Below are 23,632 nucleotides of genomic sequence, written 5' to 3' on the forward strand. Positions count from 1 at the left end.
ATGAGAAGAATTATGTATTTTATGTAAAGGAGTTATATGCTTGGCGAATGCTATTTAAAGCAAAATGATCACAGCATATGTTTGTTTTCTGTTATTTGAGAAGTGACATTCTATGTTAGAACATCGCCTAGCACATAGTAGGCATGCAGATACTGGATGAAGGAATATTTGTTGACTAATTACTAGAAAAAGTTGAAAAGGATGAACATTATTCAGCTGAACAAAGGGGAAAAAAGCTTTTTTAACTTCTATAACTTTTAAGTAACTTAAAAAAAAATTTTTTTTACATGATATACCTTCAGAGTAAATTATTTCTATTATTACCTTTGGGATATTTTTTTAAAGCTGATATTTTTTTAAACTAGCAAATGTACATATTTTTTGTGTGTGTGTGGAGAGCTTTTATTTTTTTAATTTTTTAAAATAAATTTATTTATTTTATTTATTTATTTTTGGCTGTGTTGGGTCTTCGTTGTTGCACGCGGGCTTTCTCTAGTTGCGGTGAGCGGGGGCTACTCTTCGTCGCAGTGCGTGGGCTTCTCACTGTGGTGGCTTCCCTTGTTGCAGAGCACAGGCTCTAGGCGCACGGGCTCAGTAGTTGTGGCTCACAGGCTCTAAAGCATGGGCTCAGTAGTTGTGGCGCATGGGCTTAGTTGCTCCATGGCATGTGGGATCTTCCCGGACCAGGGATCGAACCCATGTCCCCTGCATTGGCAGGCAGATTCTCAACCACTGCGCCACCAGGGAAGCCCCAGCAAACACATTTTTAAACAGATTCTGAAACTAAATAAAGCTTGATGATTAGGTGTAAATTGAGATGTGAGTGGCAATTCTATTTAAACTCTTTAAAATCCATTCTACACTTCTTAGTATTCTCAATACAAGATTTGAATTTTAGTAGGATTTGAATGGAGATAATGTGTAGGCATATCTGCCTGAGACGGAAGCTTCCATGAATTTCAAATATGTTTCTTTATTATTTTTTAAAATTCCATAAACTAAGTCTAATAATTCAATAGGGATTTTCATTAATAGGGATAGGACATTATAAACCACATTTGAAAAGTATACAAAGTACATTTAATTCTAATCTGACCCACACATGTACAATTTCTTAGAAGCTTATCAAATCCAAGCCCTTGAAAATGCATACACTGTAACAGATTTTTCAAAAACATGATGGAAAATATATACCACCCAGCTAAACACTCTCTTGATTTAGAATCGAGGCCTATATGTTTCTATTTCCATAGTGACTATTGCTGTGGAATCGACATGTTTTAATTTAGATTTGAGATTATAAACATCGTTTGGAGACAGAATTTATTTTCTCTCCTACAACTTCTGAAAATTGATCAGTCTAAGTGCTACAGAACAGAAGCAAATTCCGAAGCAGGATTTAGAAATTATTTAGCTTAAGGGGCATTTCTGATTAACGAAAGATGAGTTTTTATGAAAATTCATGGCTTTTTAACCCTTAACATTTTTTCATGAATTTTCATACGCTAACGAATAAAATACACTAAAGAAATACACTCTGTAAAGTAAAGCTAAAGAAGGGATTTCCAGCCAGGCCTCCGTGAGAAGCATTTAAACTGTGCTAAGATGTAATTAAAAAAAAAAAAAAAAAAAAAAATCAAGGTCATAAGTAAGGATTCTGCAAATATTTTTGCCTAAATTTCTTAAGAAGTTAAAATGAGACTCTATTCTTCACTGGTCATCTGAGAAGAGTAGTTAGAATGTGACTCACATTTAGGTCAAACAGAAGTTAGCAATCCAAATCACTAATGAAAAGAGGAGAACGAATTATATTCTTTTATTATTTTTTCACTGAGCTTTTTTTGGAACCCCTACTCTTCCTGTGCTCAAGAAGCTTGTAAATGAGGGTGGGCAGAGGTGAGGAAAGCGGTGCATGAAGCAGAGGTTGCCAAGTGCTATGTTGATGAGCAGCTCAAGATGCTGGCGGAGAAGAACGAACCCAAGGACAAAAGTGAACCCAGGGACAGAAGAACACTGGCAGCAAAGCATCCTAAGTGCTCTGCAAAAGAAAACATTTTATACCCTAAAAGGAAGGTCTACTTCTTAAAACAAACAAAAACAAAACACTCAGACAGCGTCACTTCATATGGCCCATATGGTCCATACAGCCCAGCTGGTACGGAAGGAGGCACCAACCCACGCCTTGTGACCTGCAGTGACTAGAAAGCCATACTAATTAAGGTCACCCTTGAGCTGCAGCTTTTAGCTTTGGATAAATAAGGTTGGGACACGCTTAATGAATCCACCGTCTTCAACTCTTTCTGATGGCTTTTTTGTTCTCTCTGATGAGTAGAGCTAAACCAAAAGCTTATACACCTCAATTCATTGCTAGAACTGCCCCACCCTTAGAGCCAGTTCCTCAGCCCAGAGATAGTCTATAAAGAAAAGAAACTGTGAGTCTGCAGAAAAGAAGCCAGGAGAGATGTCCGGGGGAGGAGAAAAAAGATGGCAAGTAAAGACATCATTTTGTTTCATTAATGATTAGCCGGACTCACCAGTGATAACAGAAAGCTAAGGCTTTGCAGTATTATTTCTCTGAAAGTCTTTGACATGTTTGCTGAAGATCTGTAGTTTATCCAAATGTGTCTGGTACACTCTTTGAAGGGACCATATTTAGTATCTAGGAACAGATTAATTCATTCTTTGAAGTGATATTCAATGAAGGTTTGCTGGAACTCTGAGGGCCATGAAGAACAATGGCGCAGATCAGAAAGGCCAAGATAGCCATTCACTCCATATTTACTAAACACCTATTATGTGTTAGGTGCTATTTTGGGATCCAAGAAAGGCAGCAATGAAGAAAATATTTAAAAATCCCTGCCCTAATGGAGGCTACACTCTAGTAGGGGCAGATAGACAATGAATAAAGCAGGGAAGCGGGGGAAGGAATGAGTGGGAGTGAGTGCAAGTGTGTGGGTGTGTAAAGGCAATTTTCACATTTCAAACAGATTGGTAGGGGAAGACCTTCCTCAGAGAGCAAGATGTGAGCAAAGACCTGAAGGGAGAGAGACATAATGCATGGAAAAAGGGGTTCCAGAGGAAGGCACAGCAAGTGCAAAGGTCCTGAGGCAGGAGCTTGCTTAGCATCTGTGAGAAACATCAAGGAGGCCAGTGTAGCTGGAGTGGAGTGAGGGAAGAAGGCAGATGAGCTCAGAGGTGCCAATGCAAGGGTATGGGGGTTATGGCCTTGAAAGTCAGAGTAAGGCTTTTACTCTGAGTGGTAAATGGTAAAGCATTCGAGGGTTTCAAGCAGAGGAGTGACATGATCTGATATTTTTGCAACAAATAGTTACTGAGCAACTACTGTGGGCCAGGCACTGTGCTAGTCCAGACACGTGGGTGCTGGAGATGTGCAATCAACATGGCAGACAAGGTCCCTGCCCTCATGGAGCTTAGATCAGAGCAGGAAAGAAAGACAAGCAAGTAATCCAACTCACAAAAATTATTGCTAGTTGTGATCATGCTGAAAACAAAATCCAGGTCCTTGCATAATGCCAAATGGGGTGAGGGGAATGGGTCTGGGTGTCGAGGAAGACTTCTCCAAGGAGGTGATATTGGAGGTGAGTCTTCAGTGGGACAGAGGAGCTAAATATAATGTTGGGGAAAAGAGTGCATCAGACAGAAGAAACTGCATATTCCAGGGCCCGAGACATGAAAGGATGTTGCTTGCTGCAAGGACAGAAAGACACCAGTAGAGCAAATCCCTAAAGCATGAAGGAGAGTGCAACACAGAATGAGATTGTAGCCCTAGACTGGAGGTAGACTGGGAGCCCTGGGAAAGCAATCTGAAGAAGAAATTGGTGACCCAAGGTAGAAAAATGTCAGACATCATACAAGAGCTACAGACAAAAAGCTATGAGAGTTTCGAATGGGGCATTTGGAGGAAGGAAGCCGTGTTGAACTAATCTGTGAGGGGGCATAGAACTGAGCCACATCCAGGAGGCGAGAAGACTTCCTGCGAAGGTGGGAAAGGCACAAAGCAGGTTGGCTCTACCATCAGTGCCTACTTAGCCCATAAGAGCTGGGCCACACTGGAGTCTCTGGGAGCTTCCTTTTCCCCCAAACGAAAGGGCATGTGCCTTGAAGGTTTGAGAGAATGAAAAATAGTGTTCATAAAATTCCCTGTGCTTAGTGAATGCCAAATAAGTGCTCATTCTCATGATAGAAAATAAATCCTGCTGATCTGAGTTTTTGTCTCCCCCAGTTTGAGAGAGAGCGTGGGACCAGCAACAGTTACCTTCTGAACTTTGCATATCCTTTTCAACACTTGATTTTTTTTCCTTTTTTTTTTTTTTTTTTTTTTAAAGGAGGCAGTACCTAACTTCATTCAGACCTAGATTTGACGAGCATGGAGCTGGGCATGGAACACCCACAGGTGACGACATGGCCCCGCACTGTGGTCCTCCCAGTATACTCAGGGAGCAAACGAGAGGAACAATATATGACTTGTACTAAGTACTATGAAGGAAAAGAAGGGAAAAGGGACTTCCCTGGTGGTCCAGTGGTAAAGAATCCACCTTGCAACGCGGGTTCGATCCCTGGTCGGGGAACTAAGATCCCACATGCTGCGGGGCAACTAAGCCCCCGTGCCGCAACTACTGAGCCTGCGTGCCTCAACGAGAGAGCCCGCATGCCACAAATACAGAGCCCAGGCACTCTGGAGCCTGTGCGCCACAATTAGAGAAAAAAAACCCCGCACGCCGCAACTAGAGAGGAGCCCGTGTGCCTCAATGAAAGATCGTGCATGCCTCAACAAAAATCCCACGTGCCGCAACGAAGACCCAACACAGCCAAGGATAAAATAAATAAATTTAAAAACAAAAAAGAAGGGAAGAAATGTGAAGTGAATGAGAGGGAGAAGACCAGAGGAAGCCCATCTAGGATAATGAGGGGGAGTGAGGGAAGTTGGGGTTTTTTCCAGGGATAAGCCTCTTTGGAGACCAAACCCACCCCAAGTGCTACTAGAGATTCAGTACTACGTAACTCGTCCCTTTCCAACAAAGACCTTTCCAAAGCAAGCTGTGCTCCGAGGATGAGCAAAAGCCAGCCACTAGATAAGTGAGGGAGGAGAGGAGGCCACTCTGTAGGCTGAGAACGGGAACAGCAGGTGCAAAGTACCAGATGTGGGAAAACAAACCAAACAGGAAATCACCCCCATTAACAAAAACAAAAAAACACAACTCATGGGGAAATGAAAATCTCTTCTCTCTAGTAGACATTCTGACATCTGTTTTCCCAGAGGATGGGATATATAACACTGACTTCCAAAGCTATTGATTTCCTATCATCTAAGCAGAACTGACGTGAGGAGTACTTTAAGCACAGAGCTTCCACTTGTGAGTTCTGCAAAGCATCCCTCGAGGGATGCAACTGCAAACATCAGTGCATTCTGTTTCCAACACAATATTCTTTTGCAGTAGATCGTCAATGGTCTTATGTCAATTTTATAGATTTGAGAGAAAACCGTCGAGACCCCGCATGTTCTTCAAATTAATCCTAGGCCTACAGTTTAAATCCTGCGTTTACTCTGGCTCACTCAAGACATCCAACTCCACTCTGCTCTCCTCCCCAGAGAAAACCTGCACATTTTATCAGAGACGTATAACCTGTGAGAAATTTACATGAGAGAAAATTCCAGCCAAGAGGACCATATATCTAAAAGTGATGCATTTTCATGAATCAGCCACAAGGCAGAGGGCTTTGACTTTCCGCATTTGTACTCTGTGTACGCTGTGCCATGACAGAAGTTGGCTGGCACCTTCTAGTTATTACTACACAATCCAGCTGGTGCTAACCTATATGCGGGCTTATGAGCACAGACTTCACAATGTTCAAGACTGAAGAGGTAACTTGAAATCTACAAGAAAAATCTGATCAAGGAAGCGGTTCTATTTGTTTTCTGGCATCTCTTGAAGAATGTCAGAATATAACCCACTGTCCTTCCCTTTAGCTACCAAGAAATTCAGTGTCTGTCACAGCAAATCCTTTCTCTCAGTAACCTTAGTAGCTAGTGTACTGTCCTCCTATTTGTTAACTTGATTTTCTATTTTTATCGATCACCTTTATTGAGTAGAGGTTTGGGTAAAATTTTATTGATTTTTGGAAAGGGACACAAGATAGATACTGATAAATTTCTTGGCTCTTATGTCCACCAGGTTTATAGGATCTGTGTCCAGCAATAGACAAAGCTCAAACTTCTAGGCTCAGACTCCCACAAAGGAAAGCCAACCTTCTCGCAATGCACTGCTTGACCTCAGCCAGTATCTTCCTAAAGTCTGTCTTGAGAAGTCCTCTTTTTCAGTAGACTACACTTAAGTTGTCCCTAAATCATGGGAGTACTGGAAAGAAATAACCAGATTATATCCTGAGAGCTCATTCTTCTTTACTTTTTTGGTGGGGAAGTATTTTATTTTTGTTTTTTTCTCCCAAGATTTATTGATATATAATTGATATATAACATTGTATCAGTTTAAGATGTACAACTTTTTTTTAAAATAAATCTATTTATTTATTTATTTACTTATTTTTGGCTGCGTTGGGTCTTTGATGCTCCGCGCGGGCTTCCTCTAGTTGCAGCGAGCAGGGGCTACTCTTTGTTGCAGTGCGTGGGCTTCTCATTGTGGTGGCTTCTCTTGCTGCAGAGCACGGGCTCTAGGCACACAGGCTTCAGTAATTGTGGCTCGTGGGCTCTAGAGGGCAGGCTCAGTAGTTGTGGCGCACAGGCTTAGTTGCTCCATGGCATGTGGGATCTTCCCGGACCAGGGCTCGAACCTGTGTCCCCTGCATTGGCAGGTGGATTCTTAACCACTGTGCCACCAGGGAAGCCCTGTATGACATGTTGATTTGATACATGTATATTGTGAAAGGATTGCCACGATAGTGTTAGCTAACACCTCCATCACGTCACATAATTACCATTTCTTTTTTGTGGTGAGAACATTTAAGATTTACTCTCTCAGCAACTTTCAAGTATAAAATACAGTACTGTTAAGTACACACACAGTGCTATTAGATCCCCAAAGCTTATTAAACTTCTAACTGGAAGTTTGTACCCTTGGATCAACATCTGTCCATTTCCCTCCCTGAGAGCTCTTTCTAAGCAGAACCACCCTAAATCTCATCATGGTAGTGCTGTAGCTGTAACTTTTCTCGTCCCCGAGTTGCTTGCTCAGCCGCAGCCCCACCTCTGGAGATATTTTTATTCTGTATATAAATGCGAGGTGTGGGACTTCCCTGGTGGCGTAGTGGTTAAGAATCCACCTGCCAATGAAGGGGACACGGGTTCGAGCCCTGGTCCAGGAAGATCCCACATGCCATGGAGCAACTAAGCCCGTGCGCCACAACTACTGAGCCTGCGCTCTAGAGCCCACGAGCCACAACTACTGGGCCCATGCGCCGAGCCCGTGCTACGCAACAAGAGAAGCCACCGCAATGAGAAGTCCGTGCACCTCAACAAAGAGTAGCCCCCGCTCGCTGCAACTAGACAAAGCCTGCGAGCAGCAACGAAGACCCAATGCAGCCAAAAATTAAAATAAATAAATAAATAAATAATGTGAGGTGTGGATAGGGTTATAGAGTTTTCTTCCTCCAAACGCTTTTCATGTCGCAAAGTAGGCCATGTCTACTTGAAAGATTCTCACAACCAGAAGAAGGGATTTAGGCAGACTATAAAAATGATGGGCAGGAAAAACCAGTCTTGAACTTCAGATGTTCTGCTTCTAAGGATTACAAGGACAAGGTGGGCCATGGGTGAGAAGATTACTGTACTAGTCAGTATCTTTGGCTGTAAACTACAGAAAAGAACTCTGGTCAATTTATGTGGAAAATTCATTCATTGGCATGCTATGGGGGAGCTAACGGTACAAAGGGAAGGTTATAATCACAGGTTCAGAAGGGCAGGAATTAGGGCAACTCAGGATATGTAATGGGCCGATCCACAGTCCCCGGGTAATGAATGCATTCCAGTTATTTATAGTCTCATCCCTCTGCTCAAGGGTTGCATTCCAAAGGAAGCATCTGTGTGATTTAGTTTATGCTCCCCGCCTGTCCCTTGGCTGGTGGACATGTCATGGGGGGGGCCTTCTTCACAACTCCAATGATCTGTGTTCCGTGGGGAAGGGCAGCTCCCTCAAAGCAAAATTAGAAGGCTGATAACCAGGAGGGAAGGTAGACAATGGTCAGGCGAACACGAACAACAGAACCATGCTTATGCTTATGAATTGTTCATTAGTGGCAGTCATTGTCATGAAGACATCCTACAGACCTCATCATTCCATGAGCTATGTAACAGCTCACTACCGTTACTCTCTTCTCCTGACACTACAGCTAGGTCTCTGACTTCTGTGCCTTCAGGAAGTGAGAGAAAAAGAGTGGTATCCTGGAAAGCTCTCACCCAAAAGTCTGTTAAGAGTCTCAAGTTCCTAAGACAAGCAACCACCTCCTTTGGAAAAATATGGCCTACCCAATATAACTGTTAAACAGTCACATTTAAGTCAAGGATGTGTCGCTTCGGTGATTCCATCTGGAGACTTGGCTGGGAAACGCATGCTTTAAAAACATGGCAGCAGTATCTCTTTCTATAAATTTTTTTACTTTGATCAATTACTGTGCCATTCAGTAGGAAAATGGTATGTGGGTCAATGTCCTACAGCACCCACTGCCCAGGGGTGCTTTTTATTTTCTGTAGCGTACCTTGAAAAACTCTTTTTCTGAGTCCCAAGCAGATTTGAGCTGGACCAACCAGTGGGTAATTAGGAGCTGTGGGGGAGGAGAAGCTTTGTGATTAAGTCCAAGTGGATTGATTCCAGGGGCCGACTTGAGTTGTGTTGATGCTTCTCTTAGTTCTTGGGTGTATCAGGGGCTTGAATTTTACCTAGACTGGTACCGACCACGTATTTCAAGTAGCCTTCTCCCACATATGTCCTATCAGGTACTCTCTTTGATATCCCTCCTGGCGTTTACCATAATCTGAATTTGTTTCCTGTTTCTTGGCTTGCTCATCACCTGTGTCCCACCGTTAGGATGTGTAGCTCCACAAGGCCAAAGTCTGTCTTGTTCACAGCTGTAGCTCCACCACAATGCCTGGCGCATACCAGGCCTTCAATAAATATTCGTTTTGGGCTTCCCTGGTGGCGCAGTGGTTGAGAGTCTGCCTGCCAATGCAGGGGACACGGGTTCGAGCCCTGGTCTGGGAAGATCCCACATGCCGCGGAGCAGCTAGGCCCGTGGGCCGCAACTACCGAGCCTGCGCGACTGGAGCCTGTGCTCCGCAACAAGAGAGGCCGCGATGGTGAGAGGCCCGCGCATCGCGATGAAGAGTGGCCCCCGCTTGCCACAACTAGAGAAAGCCCTCGCACAGAAACAAAGACCCAACACAGCCAAAAAATAAATAAATAAATAAATAATAAAAGTGTTAAAAATAAATAAATAAATAAATATTCGTTTTATGGCTGAATTGCTACAAGATGAGAGTGGCAGTGGCTGCCCAGAAGACTGAGTGGGGTAACCTCCCTGCCCATGGGGAGGAGTGGAAGCTGATATCCAGCTCTTAATCTTAGTGTACCTACTATGTGCCAAGCATTTGGGCACACGGCATCGAACAAAGCAGACAATCCATGCCCTTGTCCTGCTTACAGCACTTTATTTGCTAAAGAACCCTGCACCAAGGATCTCGAAATCTGAAGGGTAATAACTGCAGTAGTAGTTATTAGTAGTCAGAGTAAACAGCTATAATTTATTGCTCAATAACTATGTGCCAGGCACTTACACATATTATCTCATTTAAGTCCTTCTAACAACCCTTCAATGTTAACGAATTTAAAGATGTGTCAGCTGGGTCTCAACGTAAGCAGGCGCACCCACGGTCACACAGCTGGTGAGTGTTATGAGAAGCAGCTGGTCTATGGGACGCCAAAGTCTATGATATTTCATCTATATTCCCTGCTTTACTCAGAAACAGGCAGCCTTCAACAGCCAGGCAGATGCTGACAGGGTGCTAAGGTACCAACCTCTGCCCTAAGACAGCTCTAGCTCCAGCAGACCACTCCACTGGACAACGTGGGACATTTAGGATGCCGACCAGTCCCTCCCTCTTAAGGTGCCTCGCCTTCCGGTGATAATAATCACAATCATTTTAACCTGAACACCTGCAACGGATCAGGTGTCTGACTAGCCGCACAGCATTGAATCATAACGTCCCAGAGCGGCCCATGTTATTATGGTGCCCATTTTGCAGAGGAGAAATCTGAGGTTTAGAGAAGGCAAGACTGCACCCCAGACTCTCACAGCTGCTCAGAAGCAGAGCTAAGTTTCAAAGTCACACTTCGTGATATTAATCCCAGCCATACTCAACCGCATCTGGTTGCATCAACTCACCGTCTTTCTTTCACCTCTGGACTTTCACGTGGGCTGCTTGAGATAGCTCTGCCTCCGTTTCTTCGGTGGCTAACACCTCCTGCTCTTTGAAGAGTCAATGCAGGCATGACTTCCTCTAGAGCGGCATCTCAGACTTCCCTTTCTTCTGCCCAGCGTCCGTCAGGAGTGATAGGGCGAGAGCAGGGAGACTCCATATTAGAGCAAAGAGCTATGAAGTCCACCTGTGCCTCAGGCTTCAATCACACCAGAGTCCGATGGAGTCTTTCGGGCCGCCTTTCAATTCCTCTCCCTCTCCACCTCTGATACTTGCAGTACGGGAAGGTCTTCCCTAACGTTGTAACATGCGGTACACCAGACCCCAGAGGAACACTCAACCCACTCCTGAACCCCACGGGAAAGGCTTCTGCATCAGCCTAAGGCCGGGGCAGAACCTTTATTGCCCCGTTTGGGTCACGTGGCCAGTCCTCAGCCAGTCACTGTGGCCCAGAAGATGCTGTGCTCTGATTGGCCAGGCCTGGGTCACATGCCCCCCATGGAGGGAGGGAGGGACTAGCCCAACCTTAACCTTATGGACGGAGAGTGGGGAAGGGGTGGCGGTCTCCAAAGGAAATGTTGGATGTTGTTACCAGAAGGGAGAATGATGATCAGCAGGCAAAAATAACAGATGTCCACTACACACCCCACCCCAGACTGGATTAAATGCCCAATTTCATGTTCATAACCAAGTATCATATGGGGATTTTTGTTGTATGTGATTTTCTCCCCTACTCTATTATATAAACTCCAGGGCAGAGGCTATGCTCAGAATTCTCTTCCTTGTAACTCCTGCACCCAGCCTAGTGTCTGACACATTAGAGGTGTTCACATCGTATTTCTTTTTTTTTTTTTTTTTTCGTATTTCTTGAATGAATGATCAAGTGTATTAGTTAGTTTATGAAGAGCTGGTGATGCTGTTTCATCTTCCACAGGCAGCATCGTCGTGAGGCAGAAAGAACACAGACGCTAAATCAGTGTTTCTTAAAGTGTAGTTGGGAACCAACTGCTTCCGGTTAACATGCAGATTCCTGGGCTACAGAGCACATCCGTTGACCCAGCCTTTCAGTAAATGGGGTTCAGGTGCATTTTTAGCAAAAATATTACGTAATTCTTGTGCACTCTCCTGTTAGAACCATGACCCATAGTCAGAATCATCTGAGTATGAGTCCCCACTCCATCGCCTTCCAGCTGTGTGAACTAAAGGAAGTCATACCCTCTCAGCAACTTGGTTTGCCCCTCTTTAAAATGGGGCTAAGAAAACCTACCTAATGAATATGTAATGAGGAGTCAATAAGACAACACAGGTAAAGTTTCTTTATAAAGTGCCATATTCAAGTTTTACTACTTGAGTTTTTCTAATAATCATCGCTAACTTCTGTTATACATCCTATGTACGTGCCAGGTGCTATTCTAAGTTCTAATTATATGTGTTAACTCATTTAAGCTTCATGACAGCCTTGTGAGATAGATATTGTTTTTTTTTTCTTTTTGAGGTATAATTGACACACAACATTATATTAGTTTCAGGTGTGATTGGAACTAGTCCTAGTTTGCAGATGCAGAAACAGAGACAAGGTAGTTTTCCCTGATAAGTACCTGAGCTAGGATTTGAACTCAGCTGTTCTGGTGCCAGACTCCTAACGACTCATTTGACTTTCTCCTTATAAATAATATGTTATCCTTCCCAAGGCAATTCAGCACCACCCGCTCTGGGGGGCAAAATGAGGACACTGAAACTCTTGGAGAAAAAAGAGCTCCAAAAATGACCCAGGACTGAAAAGCATTAAAGAAAGGAGAGAAACTGCAAAAGATTGTGCGTCAGGTCACGTGGCCTTGGCAGGATACCTTGATAAAAACTGAATTATATCAGTCTCTGATTGATCTACAATAGAAAAGTCTTGTTTTCTCCCCTATTTCCTGAAATCCACCTTTCTAGATTGTATAACACCTCTGTGCTTTGAAAACCAGAACGAGTCTTTAGATGACTGTTTTTATTTTGATTTGGTATACTTTTTCTTCCCCATTCTTTACTTCTAGGCACCAAGACATTTTTTCCATGAAGCATGAGCAAAGCCTTGAAGTGCAAGCCAAGCCCTCAGAAATGTGATAGCTGTTACCAAGGATTTGAGAGTAAGAGTACAAAACCTAGAATCAAGATTTCAATGCTGCACTCTAGTATCTGAGATGGCACCAGTCCCACGTCAAAGATGGAATAAATAAGGCGTTAAGAAACCACAGAATTTGTTCTGGGTTCCTTAGCTGGTGGAGTACGTTGAAACCCCATCACACCTTTAGATTCTCTTTACCTGGCTTTACTGGACACTGAGTGTAAGAGAACCCCAAATACTTCTGCTGCTAGGATGCCTGGATGTTTATGTTTAATTAAGATGTAATGTGTTTCAAAGAGACAAATACATTGACCTACTTTGTTCAGAAAAAGAAAGTGTTAAAATGAGCTGGTCTCTTAAAGCCAGATGAACTATAAGAAATAATTCAAGTAACTTAATAATTTAAATAATTCATCACCTGGTCCACAAAGCTGTGTATGATGATCCTGCCACCTCTGTGCTCTGTGCAGAATTAGGAAGGCAGTCACCTGGGGGTGAGGGTTTTGAATGGTCACTAGGAGGGAGAGTAGAAGAACTGGATGTGAATTAGTGACATATGGTAACCCTGGCTATGATTCTAGAAGAGAAAGGAAGAGTTTGAAGAATGCCAGGAGTTAATGACCAGATTACCAGAACCTTTAGGGAATCCTCAAAGGCTAGCCTGATACATTTTTCACTCAGGAAAGTAACATCCAGAGGGTAGGCGGTGGGCACTGAGAGCTTCAGATCAGCACCTCCAAAGGCGTGGGGCCGGTGGCTGGAGTTTGCCATCTTTCTGCCTATTTCCTAGCTCTTGGCCGGTTGAGTTCTGTCTCTTTCTGTCCAGTGTCCACCAAGGGGCCTGGCTGTGGCTCCCTTTTCTTGGGCTATGTACTTTCAACCAGTTTTGAGCAGCCCCATTTCAGATTGGCCTTTTTATGTTTGATATAAAGAATAGTTGTTGGCCAATTTCATCTTTTCATCGCTGTTCTCTAGGCCTGAATCCAAGCAGTTTGTCAGATGCTCATTAACTCCCCCTTTGGCTCTTTCTAGTGTGTCTCCTAAGCTCATTGCGCCAAGAACTAACGCTTTCTTTTACACGATTCTCTTTCTCTGCTCCATCAGGGAGACAAATTACTTTCCAAAAGGGATCGCCAGGGATGGTTTAATGAGAATTTCTTTGGGGCTAGGCATGGAACGCAATGTAGTTAACATTCGGTGGACTTAATTGGACTTTTCTTTTCTGCCTCTTTTTAAAAAAATCTGAAGCTATCCTGTTAATCTCTCATTTGTAATCAATTGTGTTGACTAAACAAAAGTCTAGGTCGTCTTTTCTTCCTGTCTCAGACAATCCTTTGTTGCCTCTAAATGCCTCATTCTTGAGTGATCCTGGTCGCGTAGATGGGCCCGATTGTTGACAGTTCATTATTGCGCTTTTGTCCATTTAATCTTTCTTGCTGTGTTTTGCATGTGCATGCCTTAATGAGCTCCGTTGGCAATTAACATGTTTCTAGGAGCAAACTGGTTGCTCAGACGTTTGAGAGGGAAGTGCAGGGAAAAGGGCAACGCAGCTGCCTTGAGGTTGTTTATTTCCCAGCATTTTCTCAAGACTCCTGTCCTCTCTTTGGCAGCACCCCCCCAACTAACCCTCACTGTTATTCGGGCCCTCCCCTCCCCCCCAGCTCATTCACCACCTGCACACCTGGATGCCTTGTTGCTGTGATTCTTGGGCCTGGCTCAGGCGGCTCCCTATCCTCTTAGGAGCCAAAGAGCAAAATGGGGACCTTACAGGCACACTTCTGCAGCCGAGGCAAGAGTGATCACAGTGCCCCCCAGAATGCGTCTGGATGCTGGCAACTTCTCTGTGTCGCTCTTAGCAGAGAGGAACCTCTTACCCGCCTAAGGCAATAGGACTGTACAATCTGTTATGTACAAGGCTGTGGCTTTGGAAGAAGAAGGGTTTTTTTTTTTTTTTTTTTTGAGCCTTGCTGGCAAGATTGCTGAAGTGTGAGCAGTCATGGACAGAACAAACATCTTGTAGGGGAAAAGATAATTGGAGTCTTTTTTGTGTCTGTGACAGGATTCCCCTCCCCCGCAATTTGATTTTTTTAAAATATTTTTAAAGGGCGGCCTCTTCAATTTAATCAAGGTTAGAATATTAATATGCGGCTGATGACTACCTTGTTTAAGTCATTTGTTAATAATGGAAACTACAAGTCATGCAAACAGTTTAATATTAAGAGGGGGAAAAAAATCAGAAAACAGAGCCTTTCACCCATCAATTCCGATGCACGGGGAATAACTAAGAAGGATCCCAGTTAGGATGATTACTTACAACGGCTTAGCGTTGGTGTCAGAACCTGCACTGGCTGTGAAAGGTGTTTAGTCATTCAGACAGAAGGTTCCTTTTCTCTTCGCACTACTTTTCAGGTGAAGGAATCCTTTCTTGAATCCCACAACTGAAGGAAGCAGACATCTTAACCCGAGGAGGAAGGACTTCAAACCTGGGGAAAGTAGAGCTAAGCCCTATAGATAGGGAAGAGCTCTGTTTATCTACAATTACCACCAGATGTGAAATAACACCTTCTCAGGTGAGAGCGATTGACAGGCGCTGGTGTGAAGGTTACGGAACAATCGGTTAGGAGGAAACAACCTCAAGGAGGTTGGAGTATTCCAGTAACTCTGCCCAGGTTCAACTCCGAGCCCCGATTCCTTACCTCTCCCCGACGGCAGAGAGAAATGAGCAGTCCAAGAGAGAAATGCCTCCTGCTCCACGCTTTAGTTTTATTTCATTTGCTGTCGTTTGCAAGCATGGGATCTTCAACCCTCTTCAGAACTGTCACCTGGAAATAAATTTCTCCAGTTTATGAGATGGGCAACCCTTTTAGTCTTTCTCCTGTGAAAACATTACAGAAGAAGTTTCTCAGAGAAGGCTCTCTTACTTGATGGTTAGAAAGTTATTTCCCTGCATGGGAGTGTCCCATCTATTTTTTATTTATCTTTTCTTCTTAAAGAGAAAGAGGAGTAGTGAATCACGACTCCCATATGCAGGCCAACTTTTCAACGCAGTTGTCTAAGAATTCCCCAAGAAGATGCTTTTGCACTAAATTTTGTTGTGTCTGCCCCTTGCCCAAAGTTCTGGAACTGTTTAGGAAGAAGGTGGGCTTGCCCTGGCCATTGTCTGGCCTCCAAGAAGCGCATCTGCCAAGGATCCTTTCAGAGATGCAAGAAGTAAAGGATTTTTGGTTGAGACAACTGGCGGAGGGCACCCAACAGCTCCCAGAAATGGGGGAGGGGTGTGTGTCTCTGAGGCGGGGCTAATAAAACCTAGTAAGATAACTAGGAAAGGAGCGGACTCTTCGAGCCAGCCCGCAAGCCCCCTGGGGATAGATGTCTGGGAAGAGCAAGGAGCTATTTCCATATCTTTAGCCGCCAAGTCCTCCTCGCCCATTGTGGGGTTTCCTGGGGTTTGTGGCATCCACCGAGATTTCGGAGTTAAATCTGCATATCCCTCTGGGTCCCAATCTCCCCTCAGCGAAATGCAGCCAGAACGAGCTAACATTTAAATTCCTCCTCGCTTCCTCGCCCCCCCTCCCCTGGCTGCGTCTTCCCAGACTTGGGAGGGGGAGAGGAATACAAAAAAAACGAGGACGCTCTCCTTTCAGGAAATGGAATTCTAATGTACACGTTCCTATTTCTGAATCGGAGGTACTAAAAATACCCCCGCGACAGCCTGAGGAAGCTGTCGCTGTCCTCTGTGCAAACAAAATCGACAATTCTCCTTCCCCGCGCAATGGGTGTGCGAACTGGGCTGGGGGTGGGGACCAACCTTTGGCTGTGACCTGGACAGAGCGTCCACCCAGCAGCCGCATGTCTTTTCCCGAGTCCCAATCGGGATATTCCTCCTCCACCGACGAGGACTGAAGGCAGTTTGGGTTTTCTAAAAGCCTAGACTTCGAACCTTGACCCTACCTAGTCCTGTGACCCGAGGCATGTCATTTAGCTTTTATCTTGGCCTCAATTTCTCCGTCCTTCCACAAGGTGGGAATAATCATCCCCAGCTTGCGGGTTGTGAATATTCGAAAGAATGGGCTTTGAGTGTCTGGCGTGGAGCAAGCGCTCCGGCAATGCGAGCTTCTTTGATTATGGGAGCCCCTTGCGCAAGCAGCACTGAGCGCCTACTGTATACCGGGCGTTGGGATAAACCTCACTCGAGTCACTTTCAGAGTTACTTGGGGGTTTCCCTTTGCATTAACCATCTCTCCCTCCCAATAGCCTCCACCTTCAGTGGAAATCCGCGTGGGATCAGCGCCCAGACGCCGCCGCCCTAGCCCTTGCAATGGCGAGGCTGCGTGGAAGCGCGCTCCCCGGCCCCGCGCCACATTTCCTCCCGGCGCTGGGGAACATTGTTCCAGAAAACGTGGGCTGAATCGCGGCGCGAATATTAGGGGTGGGGGAGCGGGAGGAGAAGGCCCGGCGCGCCGAGCCAGTAATCCGAGCTCTTGATTATCCAGATTCGGATCAAACGGGGCGGCGGCGGCCGGCCCCCTCCTGGGAATGATTAGATGATTAATGTAATGCTGTTTGAAGGGTCTCTGTTTTCTCTCTTAATTTGGGTCATTACTTAGAAAGCAAGCGTGAGACCATTTCATCAGCGTGCACGGCGGCGGAGATGGCTATTCAGGAAATGGGCTAACTGCGCCGTAATCAAGACGCCGGGGGCTGCGGCGGCGGCGAGCTGCGGGAGCCCTGGTGCGCCCTCCCGCGGCAGGGCGCACGCACCCGGAGGCCGGCCCCAGACCACAGCGCGGGCCGGGGAGCCCCAGAGGTCCGGAGAGGCTGGGACATTTGGCCTCCAGCTCTCGCCGCCAGGAACGATTGGGTGGAAGAGTGGCTCCCCTTAGGTCACCCAGAGAAGGGGATGTGCCCAGAAGCGCCCCGGCGGAGCAGCGCCCTGGCCGTTTACCCCGGTGCGGTGCGGCGCGGCTCTTTGCTCCAGGACACGCACCCAAAACCTGCTCTCCGACACCCAGCCACTTTTAACCCCTTCTTTTTGCAATTTTCTCACCCAAATAAGGCAACACCCAGAATCCCTCGGTCAGAACAGTTACCAAATAAAAACTTGGTACAACGTAGGGGCCGGTGAAGGCCTTTGAGCCTTGGTTCCTGGGGGATATGAGCACGCTAGCGCCGCACGAGCAACGGTTTGGCCTTGCCCTGGTCCCAGTGCCCCAGAGGAAGTCGCATTTGGGCCGGGAAACGCTATAAACGCCTGTTTCCTTTTCCTTCTTTGGGGTGGCTGAGTTGACTCGCGGCGGGGGGGGGGGAAGAAAAGACGCACTAATGATTCTGTTTATTGAGTTATATATGTATATATTCCGTGTTCGTGTGTACAGGAGGATTTACATGGCTGTATAAAGATGGCTGGGGGCGCCGCGCTCTTCCGGGACGTTCACGTGACAGCCTGGTGTTAAAACCCGCCGCCCGAGGAGAAGCCGAGGCCTGGAATTAAATACGTTTCGGCGCTCTGGGTTTAAATGTTTCCCGAATATACAAAGGTGGGAGCCAGGCGTTTGCTGCCAGTCATCGAGGAAACGTTTAGCTTTCCAAAAATATGCTGGTTTCGATAAATAGATTTTAGCCTTTCTGCTATAGCTTTTTTTTTTTTCTCCTTTCTTTTAATTTTAGAAATAAGTTTATACGTGTGATCTGTTTGGGGGTTGGATAGGGCCGGAAGGGAGGGCGAGGCAGCAGCTCTCAGCTCTGCACTGTCCGAGTCAGGTCCTTTGTGCAGGGGGCGGTGGGACCCCCGCTGTCGTGGAGTTTGCGCACGTGTTTCTTTAAGTCAAAGTTTCTGCAAAACCCTTTGCCGCAAGTGGCGCACGTGAAAGGCTTCTTGTCGTTGTGCGTGTGCATGTGGAAGGTCAGGTTGTAGACCTGGTGGAAGGCCTTGTTGCAGATGGTGCATTTGTACTGCTTCTCGCCGCTGTGGGTCAGCTTGTGGTTCTTGTAGTTGCCTACAGGAGACCAAAAACAAAAAGGGGGGGTGGGAATGAAGTGGGACGGGGAGGGGCCGGGTGTCCCGGGGTTGGCTCAGGTGCCCGCGCAAAGAAGGCGACGCTTGGCTAGGCGGGCGCGACCTCTCCGAGTGAAGAAGTTGTCAAACTTCGTACGCGTCAAGCCCGGGGTTCTCACTACCGGATGGAGGGCCGAGTCCCGCGTAGCCGCCCCGCGTCCCAGCCCCGCCGGGGCCTGAGGCCCACGCAGCGTCCCTCCCGCTGTGCTCCGCCGGCCCGGAAACTTTTGCGCTGCCCAGAGACGCATGGGGTCCTTCTCCCGGCCGCTGCCTCGCTCGAAGAAATTCGCATGAACCCGGGCTTCGTCCCTTGTTATTATTTTTCTTCTCATTTTTAAAGTTACTCCCTCTGGTCCGCTAACTACCACTTGGATATCCGAAAGTGCCTTGGAAAATCCAAGCGGTGTGTCCTGGAGACAGCGGCGGTTTCCCCCACCCTAAACCTTTCCCAGGAGGTGGATTACGCCTCGATTTTTTTTTTTTTTTTTCCCATTTCAGAAGAGAGTCCCGGCTACAAAGGGACGCTTTCTCTATAGCGCAATACCTTGTCTTTCTCCTACTTCCTTTCCCTCTGCCCCTTCCTTCCTTCCTTCCCACCTCCCAAATTCGGAGTCTCCCTGTGCAACCAGACTGAGTCCAGCGAGGTCTACTAACCCGGCCCGGAGAGCTTGCACCCAAACCCTGCACAACCCGATTCCAAAGAAATGCTGCGCCGGAGCCTGCGGCTCTCGCGCTCCCTCTCTCCGGATCCTTCTTTGCCTTCCCGCTAGCGGTGACCCGCCGAGTCCCGAGGGGAGGTGAGGAGAGGGCCTTGCCCCGCACGTTACCTTTTTGGTGAAAGCCTTTGCCGCAAAATTCACAGACGAAGGGCTTGTAGCCCGCGTGGATGCGAATGTGTGTGTTGAGCGTGGAGCTGCGGTTGAAGGCTTTGCCGCACTGGTTGCATTTATGCGGCTTTTCCTGCGGAGAGGGGCGTGCGCACCGTAAGGCTGAGGCCCCGGCCGGGAGAAGCCACCTCGGGTGCTCCTGGAAGGGGCACCTTGAAGGGACAGGGGCCCCTGGTGGGGGTTATTAGGGGATCCCTTGGTCATCCTCTCCCCAACGCCGTCGCTCAGTCTCCGGGTGTTGGGTACGGGTCGGGTCGGACCCGGGGGCCACGTACCTGGGTGTGGATAATTTTGTGTCTGCAGAGCGTGCTGGCCTGGCGGAAGCCTTTGCCGCAGACTTTGCACACGAACGGTCTGGCTCCGGTGTGGACCGGCATGTGGCGGGTGAGGTTATAGTGAGCGTTAAATACCTATGGAAGCACACAAGGGGGCCTTGTGGCGTGTCTGTCCTGAGAGTCCACAGTCAGCCTGCGGAGGGCACAACCTACCTCCCCCAACCAAAAACCCCCTTCGGAAACCAGAGCCCTTTTCATTTTGCAAAGAGCTTCCCAACCCACTGCTCGTGCCAGTCACATGTGGCCGCTGACAAAGGCATCCCCATTTTACAGAATAGGAAACTGAGGCCCAACTGTGCCCCCAATTCGAGTAGACAGCTACTGGGGAGCTCCCAGATGTGAGAAAGGGGCCGTCCAGGCTGCCCCCCAGGGAAGCAGCCGCCACTGCTCACCCCTCCCGGCCCCTGCGGACCCCGGGCCTCACCTTGCCGCACACCTCGCAGGTGAAGTTCTTGGGCTTGCCGTCCGCGGAGCCCCCAGGCAGCTTGCTGTGGCCCTTGACGCCGCCGCGCTCAGCGGTCAGGGCTGAGTTCTCCTTCAGCACCTGCTCCAGCGGCGCGGGCAAGCGCTCCTTATGGGCATAGGGGGCCGGGTGGGGGAACTTGTCTGCGGCCAGGCCGGCCAACTTGGCGTTCTCCAGCAAAAAGAGCTTGGGGTGCGCAGCCAGGGCAGCGGGGGCCTGTGCGTTGAGGAGGCCGGACGGGAAGAGATGGCCGCCGAGGAGCTCAGACGGCGGGTACGCGGCAGAGTCCAGGTAGTTGAAGTAGTAGAGCGAGCCGCTGCCTGGAAGCCCCACTGCCTGGTTGATGACCTGCGGCTTGATGACCCTGCCCGCGGGTAGCGCAGACGGCGCCAGGCCCAGCTCGGCCTTGCAGCACACGCCACAGTTGGTTTTGCACAAGCCGCTGGCGCCGCACACCGGGGCCCCCCCGCCGCTGCCGCCGCCTCCTCCTCCTCCTCCTCCTCCTCCTCCTCCTCCACCACCACCGCCGCCCGCCCGGAGGCTGCTTTTCCAGAGCTCAGAGTAACTGAGCAGCGTCTTGGACGGCACCTCGTAGCCTAGGGGCTGGAGGGGGATCATACAGGGCAGCGGTGAGCAGAGGTTGAGCAATTTCTTGCCCTGGCCGCCGTCCGCCTCCAGTGCCCCCGGTCGGGGCTCAAAGGGCGCACGGGGCTCCGACGTCTTAGCCATGATGCGCTCGATGGAGAAGGCCAGCGTCTTGGAAGTGGCCGGCGACGCTCCAGCGCGCGGGCAGGCCGGGGGCACCATGGTCTCCAGGGAAGCCGAGCTTGCCATGGCTCGCCGAGCTGAGCCGTACCGGACTGGGCCAGGGCGCAGCCTCTCTCCACTAGGTCTGCATTCCAGAAAAGGCAGGGAGGGAAACCGCAATTTAATAAGCACCTTATAGGGTCCAGGTCACCCATTTGCATTCAAATGAACAGGGGCAGAACAAAGTGCACCCAAGGGTACCAAATTACCGCCCATTAACCCGGCGCGCAAAGGAACCCACCAGCCCCTGCCCTGGGACTTTGAAAGGGGGAGAAAGGGGGAGGGTTTACAGAGGAAAAAGAGAGAGGGAGAAAAAGAAAGAAAGAAAAGAGCCTCAAATTAACCCCCCTGAGCCGCTCCCTGGACCCCGGCCTCCGCCACGCGTGCTGGGAGCTGGATAACGAAGGGGCAAAGTTAAAGAGCACGAGGAGAGCCGCCTCGCATTTACCTCTTTCCCCCACCGCCAAGGAGATGCGTTCCGAGCCATGCAGCCTGTCTCCTCTGTCACATTTTGATGGCAAACATCTTCCCCTCCGCGTGAGATCACTGTCTTTTACATTCAGCTGACATCACATGAAGTCACTTGAAGTGGAATGACATGGGCGGCGGCGCGGCTCCTGTAGCGGCCCCTGTGTTCCACCGCGCCTGCCGGCCGCCGCCGCCACCGCCCCTCAAACTTTAAAAGGAGGCAACTGGCGCCCGCGCTCCCCTCGGGAAAGTGCGAGCGGTTCGCGAATCGGCAAGGAGAGAAGAGACGGGAGGGGGAGGGGGAGGAATCGTGATGGTTTTGCCGGTGGAAAAAAAAAGGGGGGGGAGCCCAAACCCAGGCAGAGTTCCGTGCGTGATTCACAACTTTGGGGGCCTACAGGTTTGGGGGACGCGGAAAGGGCAGGGGGTCCCGGACGCGCCGCCCCAAAGGGCCCCCGGGTGTCCGTCTAGTCGCCGAAGTATCCCTTAGACCTCTGCAGCCGAGCTGGGCATCGTGCTAATAAACTGCCATTTACCCACGGAGCCGGCGCCAGCCGCGAACACGCGCAAATGATAATTACCTCATTAGGATGTGGCGCATGGACGCGGGCGCCGCGTTTGGAGGGGGGAACTTGTTAATGGGGAAATATTAATTTATGCAAAAACAACGGGCTCGCCTTGGCTGGCGTCGGAGGTCGGGAGAGAGCTCCTGCAGCCTAAGGACAACCCCGTAGCATCCGGAAGAGCAAGGCCGCGCGCTCAGATCCCGGGGGCTTCGGCGCCTGGCGGGTGCGCCTTCCCCTCTCTGGCCAGCTCTCCGCCTGCGGCTGGGGGAGACGGCACCGCGAGCTGGAGGGTCGTTTGAGATCTTAATCGATCAGAATCGCTGATCTGTGATCGGATTTCTGAGGCCAAGCCCGGCTCCGCTGCTGGTTTAGGGCTGCGGGCGAGGATTCGGAGGGCAGCTCTCCCCGCTGATAGGTACTTACTGTTTGTATAGTTGAGAAGGTCCAATCTCCACCTGTTTAAGGAGCAGATTGAAACAGCAGAACCTCCCCTGGATCCTATTAAAACGTTTTTCCTCCTAAGGCCATTCAGTCGAACCAATTTTCCGAAGTGATTCATAGAGCTGAATTCTGCCAAGGCAGCTCTTTCACTTTTAGCCACTAAAGCACCGCGTGGAACCGGGTTTTGTGTTTTTCTAAAATAAAGAGAAGGATTATCAGAGGGGAGAGGGAGGAGGGCTGAAGGGGGGCGGGCAGAGACTTAGTGTGGCCAGAGGTACACGCAGAGGGAAGAAAAGGCCCTTTTCTAGACAGGCCCCAAGTAAGTTCGGAGGAATTCAGCGTTTTGTGCCTCGCGCACAAAAGCAGCGCGCTCCGCGCTCGGTTTGGAGGGGCTGAATTCATCTGTTTGCAGACCATTCCACCTGCGTATCACAACAAACTGCTCAAAGACGCTCCAGCACTTTCAACAGGCCGGGTGCTCTTGGCGACAACAAAAGTGATGGAGGCTGAGGGTTCTTATGGGGAGGGGCGTAGCAGCTAGCAAGAGAGCCAGGGAGAGAATTAGGTTTAGGAAAGGGGGGGGGACTGCAGGGGTTAAAAAAAAAAAAACAACTTTTGGAGGGTTTTGTTTGCGGGACAATTATATCTTGCCAGCCGGCTTTTGCAAGACCACGAGCTTTGTAGCCGTAACTACAGTTTCAGAGGATTACGGTGGGTATAATATGAGCAAACAGGGTTGAGAGTTTGATAGTGAATTCCATCTCCGAAGACATACGATCTTGTGGAGCCCAAGAAAGTGCTGGTGGGGGGGGGGGAAGAAAACCCTCTCCTTTTTCACCCAATAACAGGTCTGGAGGGGCTGAGTACCCCTTCCCAGGCCTCTCTGCCGCAAAACATCCCAGGAAGCGCATCAGGGAAAAAGACAGGAAAGGTCTAATTTTAAATTCAGGCAAACCATTCCTTTTTCCCCTTCAGAACTCTCTCCTACCCACTCCCCCTCTGATGTGTAATTGCAGACAGGATATTGACGTGGCAGGTAAAGGAAAGGAAAAG

The 23,632-nt window shown here is 48.4% G+C and overlaps 1 protein-coding gene across 1 annotated transcript; it reads right to left on the reverse strand.

Moving 5' to 3' along the window:
• Positions 1–18,293: 18,293 nt before the first annotated feature.
• FEZF2 (FEZ family zinc finger 2) lies at positions 18,294–21,131 on the reverse strand. The gene is made up of 4 exons (XM_036869792.1): positions 20,259–21,131; positions 19,775–19,909; positions 19,440–19,572; positions 18,294–18,553 (listed from the first exon to the last, which is right to left on the reverse strand). Exons 1-4 carry the CDS (start codon positions 21,129–21,131, stop codon positions 18,294–18,296), a joined length of 1,401 nt encoding a protein of 466 aa, XP_036725687.1.
• Between the last annotated feature and the right edge of the window lie 2,501 nt (positions 21,132–23,632).

Source organism: Balaenoptera musculus, chromosome 11 (assembly GCF_009873245.2).
Source record: "Balaenoptera musculus isolate JJ_BM4_2016_0621 chromosome 11, mBalMus1.pri.v3, whole genome shotgun sequence".
Taxonomy (NCBI): Eukaryota; Metazoa; Chordata; class Mammalia; order Artiodactyla; family Balaenopteridae; genus Balaenoptera; species Balaenoptera musculus.

Excerpts from the sequence above, each read along its gene's own strand:
- FEZF2 (XM_036869792.1), bottom strand. The coding sequence starts at position 21,131 with ATGGCAAGCTCGGCTTCCCTGGAGACCATGGTGCCCCCGGCCTGCCCG. Across the intron at positions 19,573-19,774 it reads ACAAAATTATCCACACCCAG|GAAAAGCCGCATAAATGCAA; the intron begins GTACGTGGCCCC and ends CCCTCTCCGCAG. Across the intron at positions 18,554-19,439 it reads CAAAGGCTTTCACCAAAAAG|GCAACTACAAGAACCACAAG; the intron begins GTAACGTGCGGG and ends GGTCTCCTGTAG.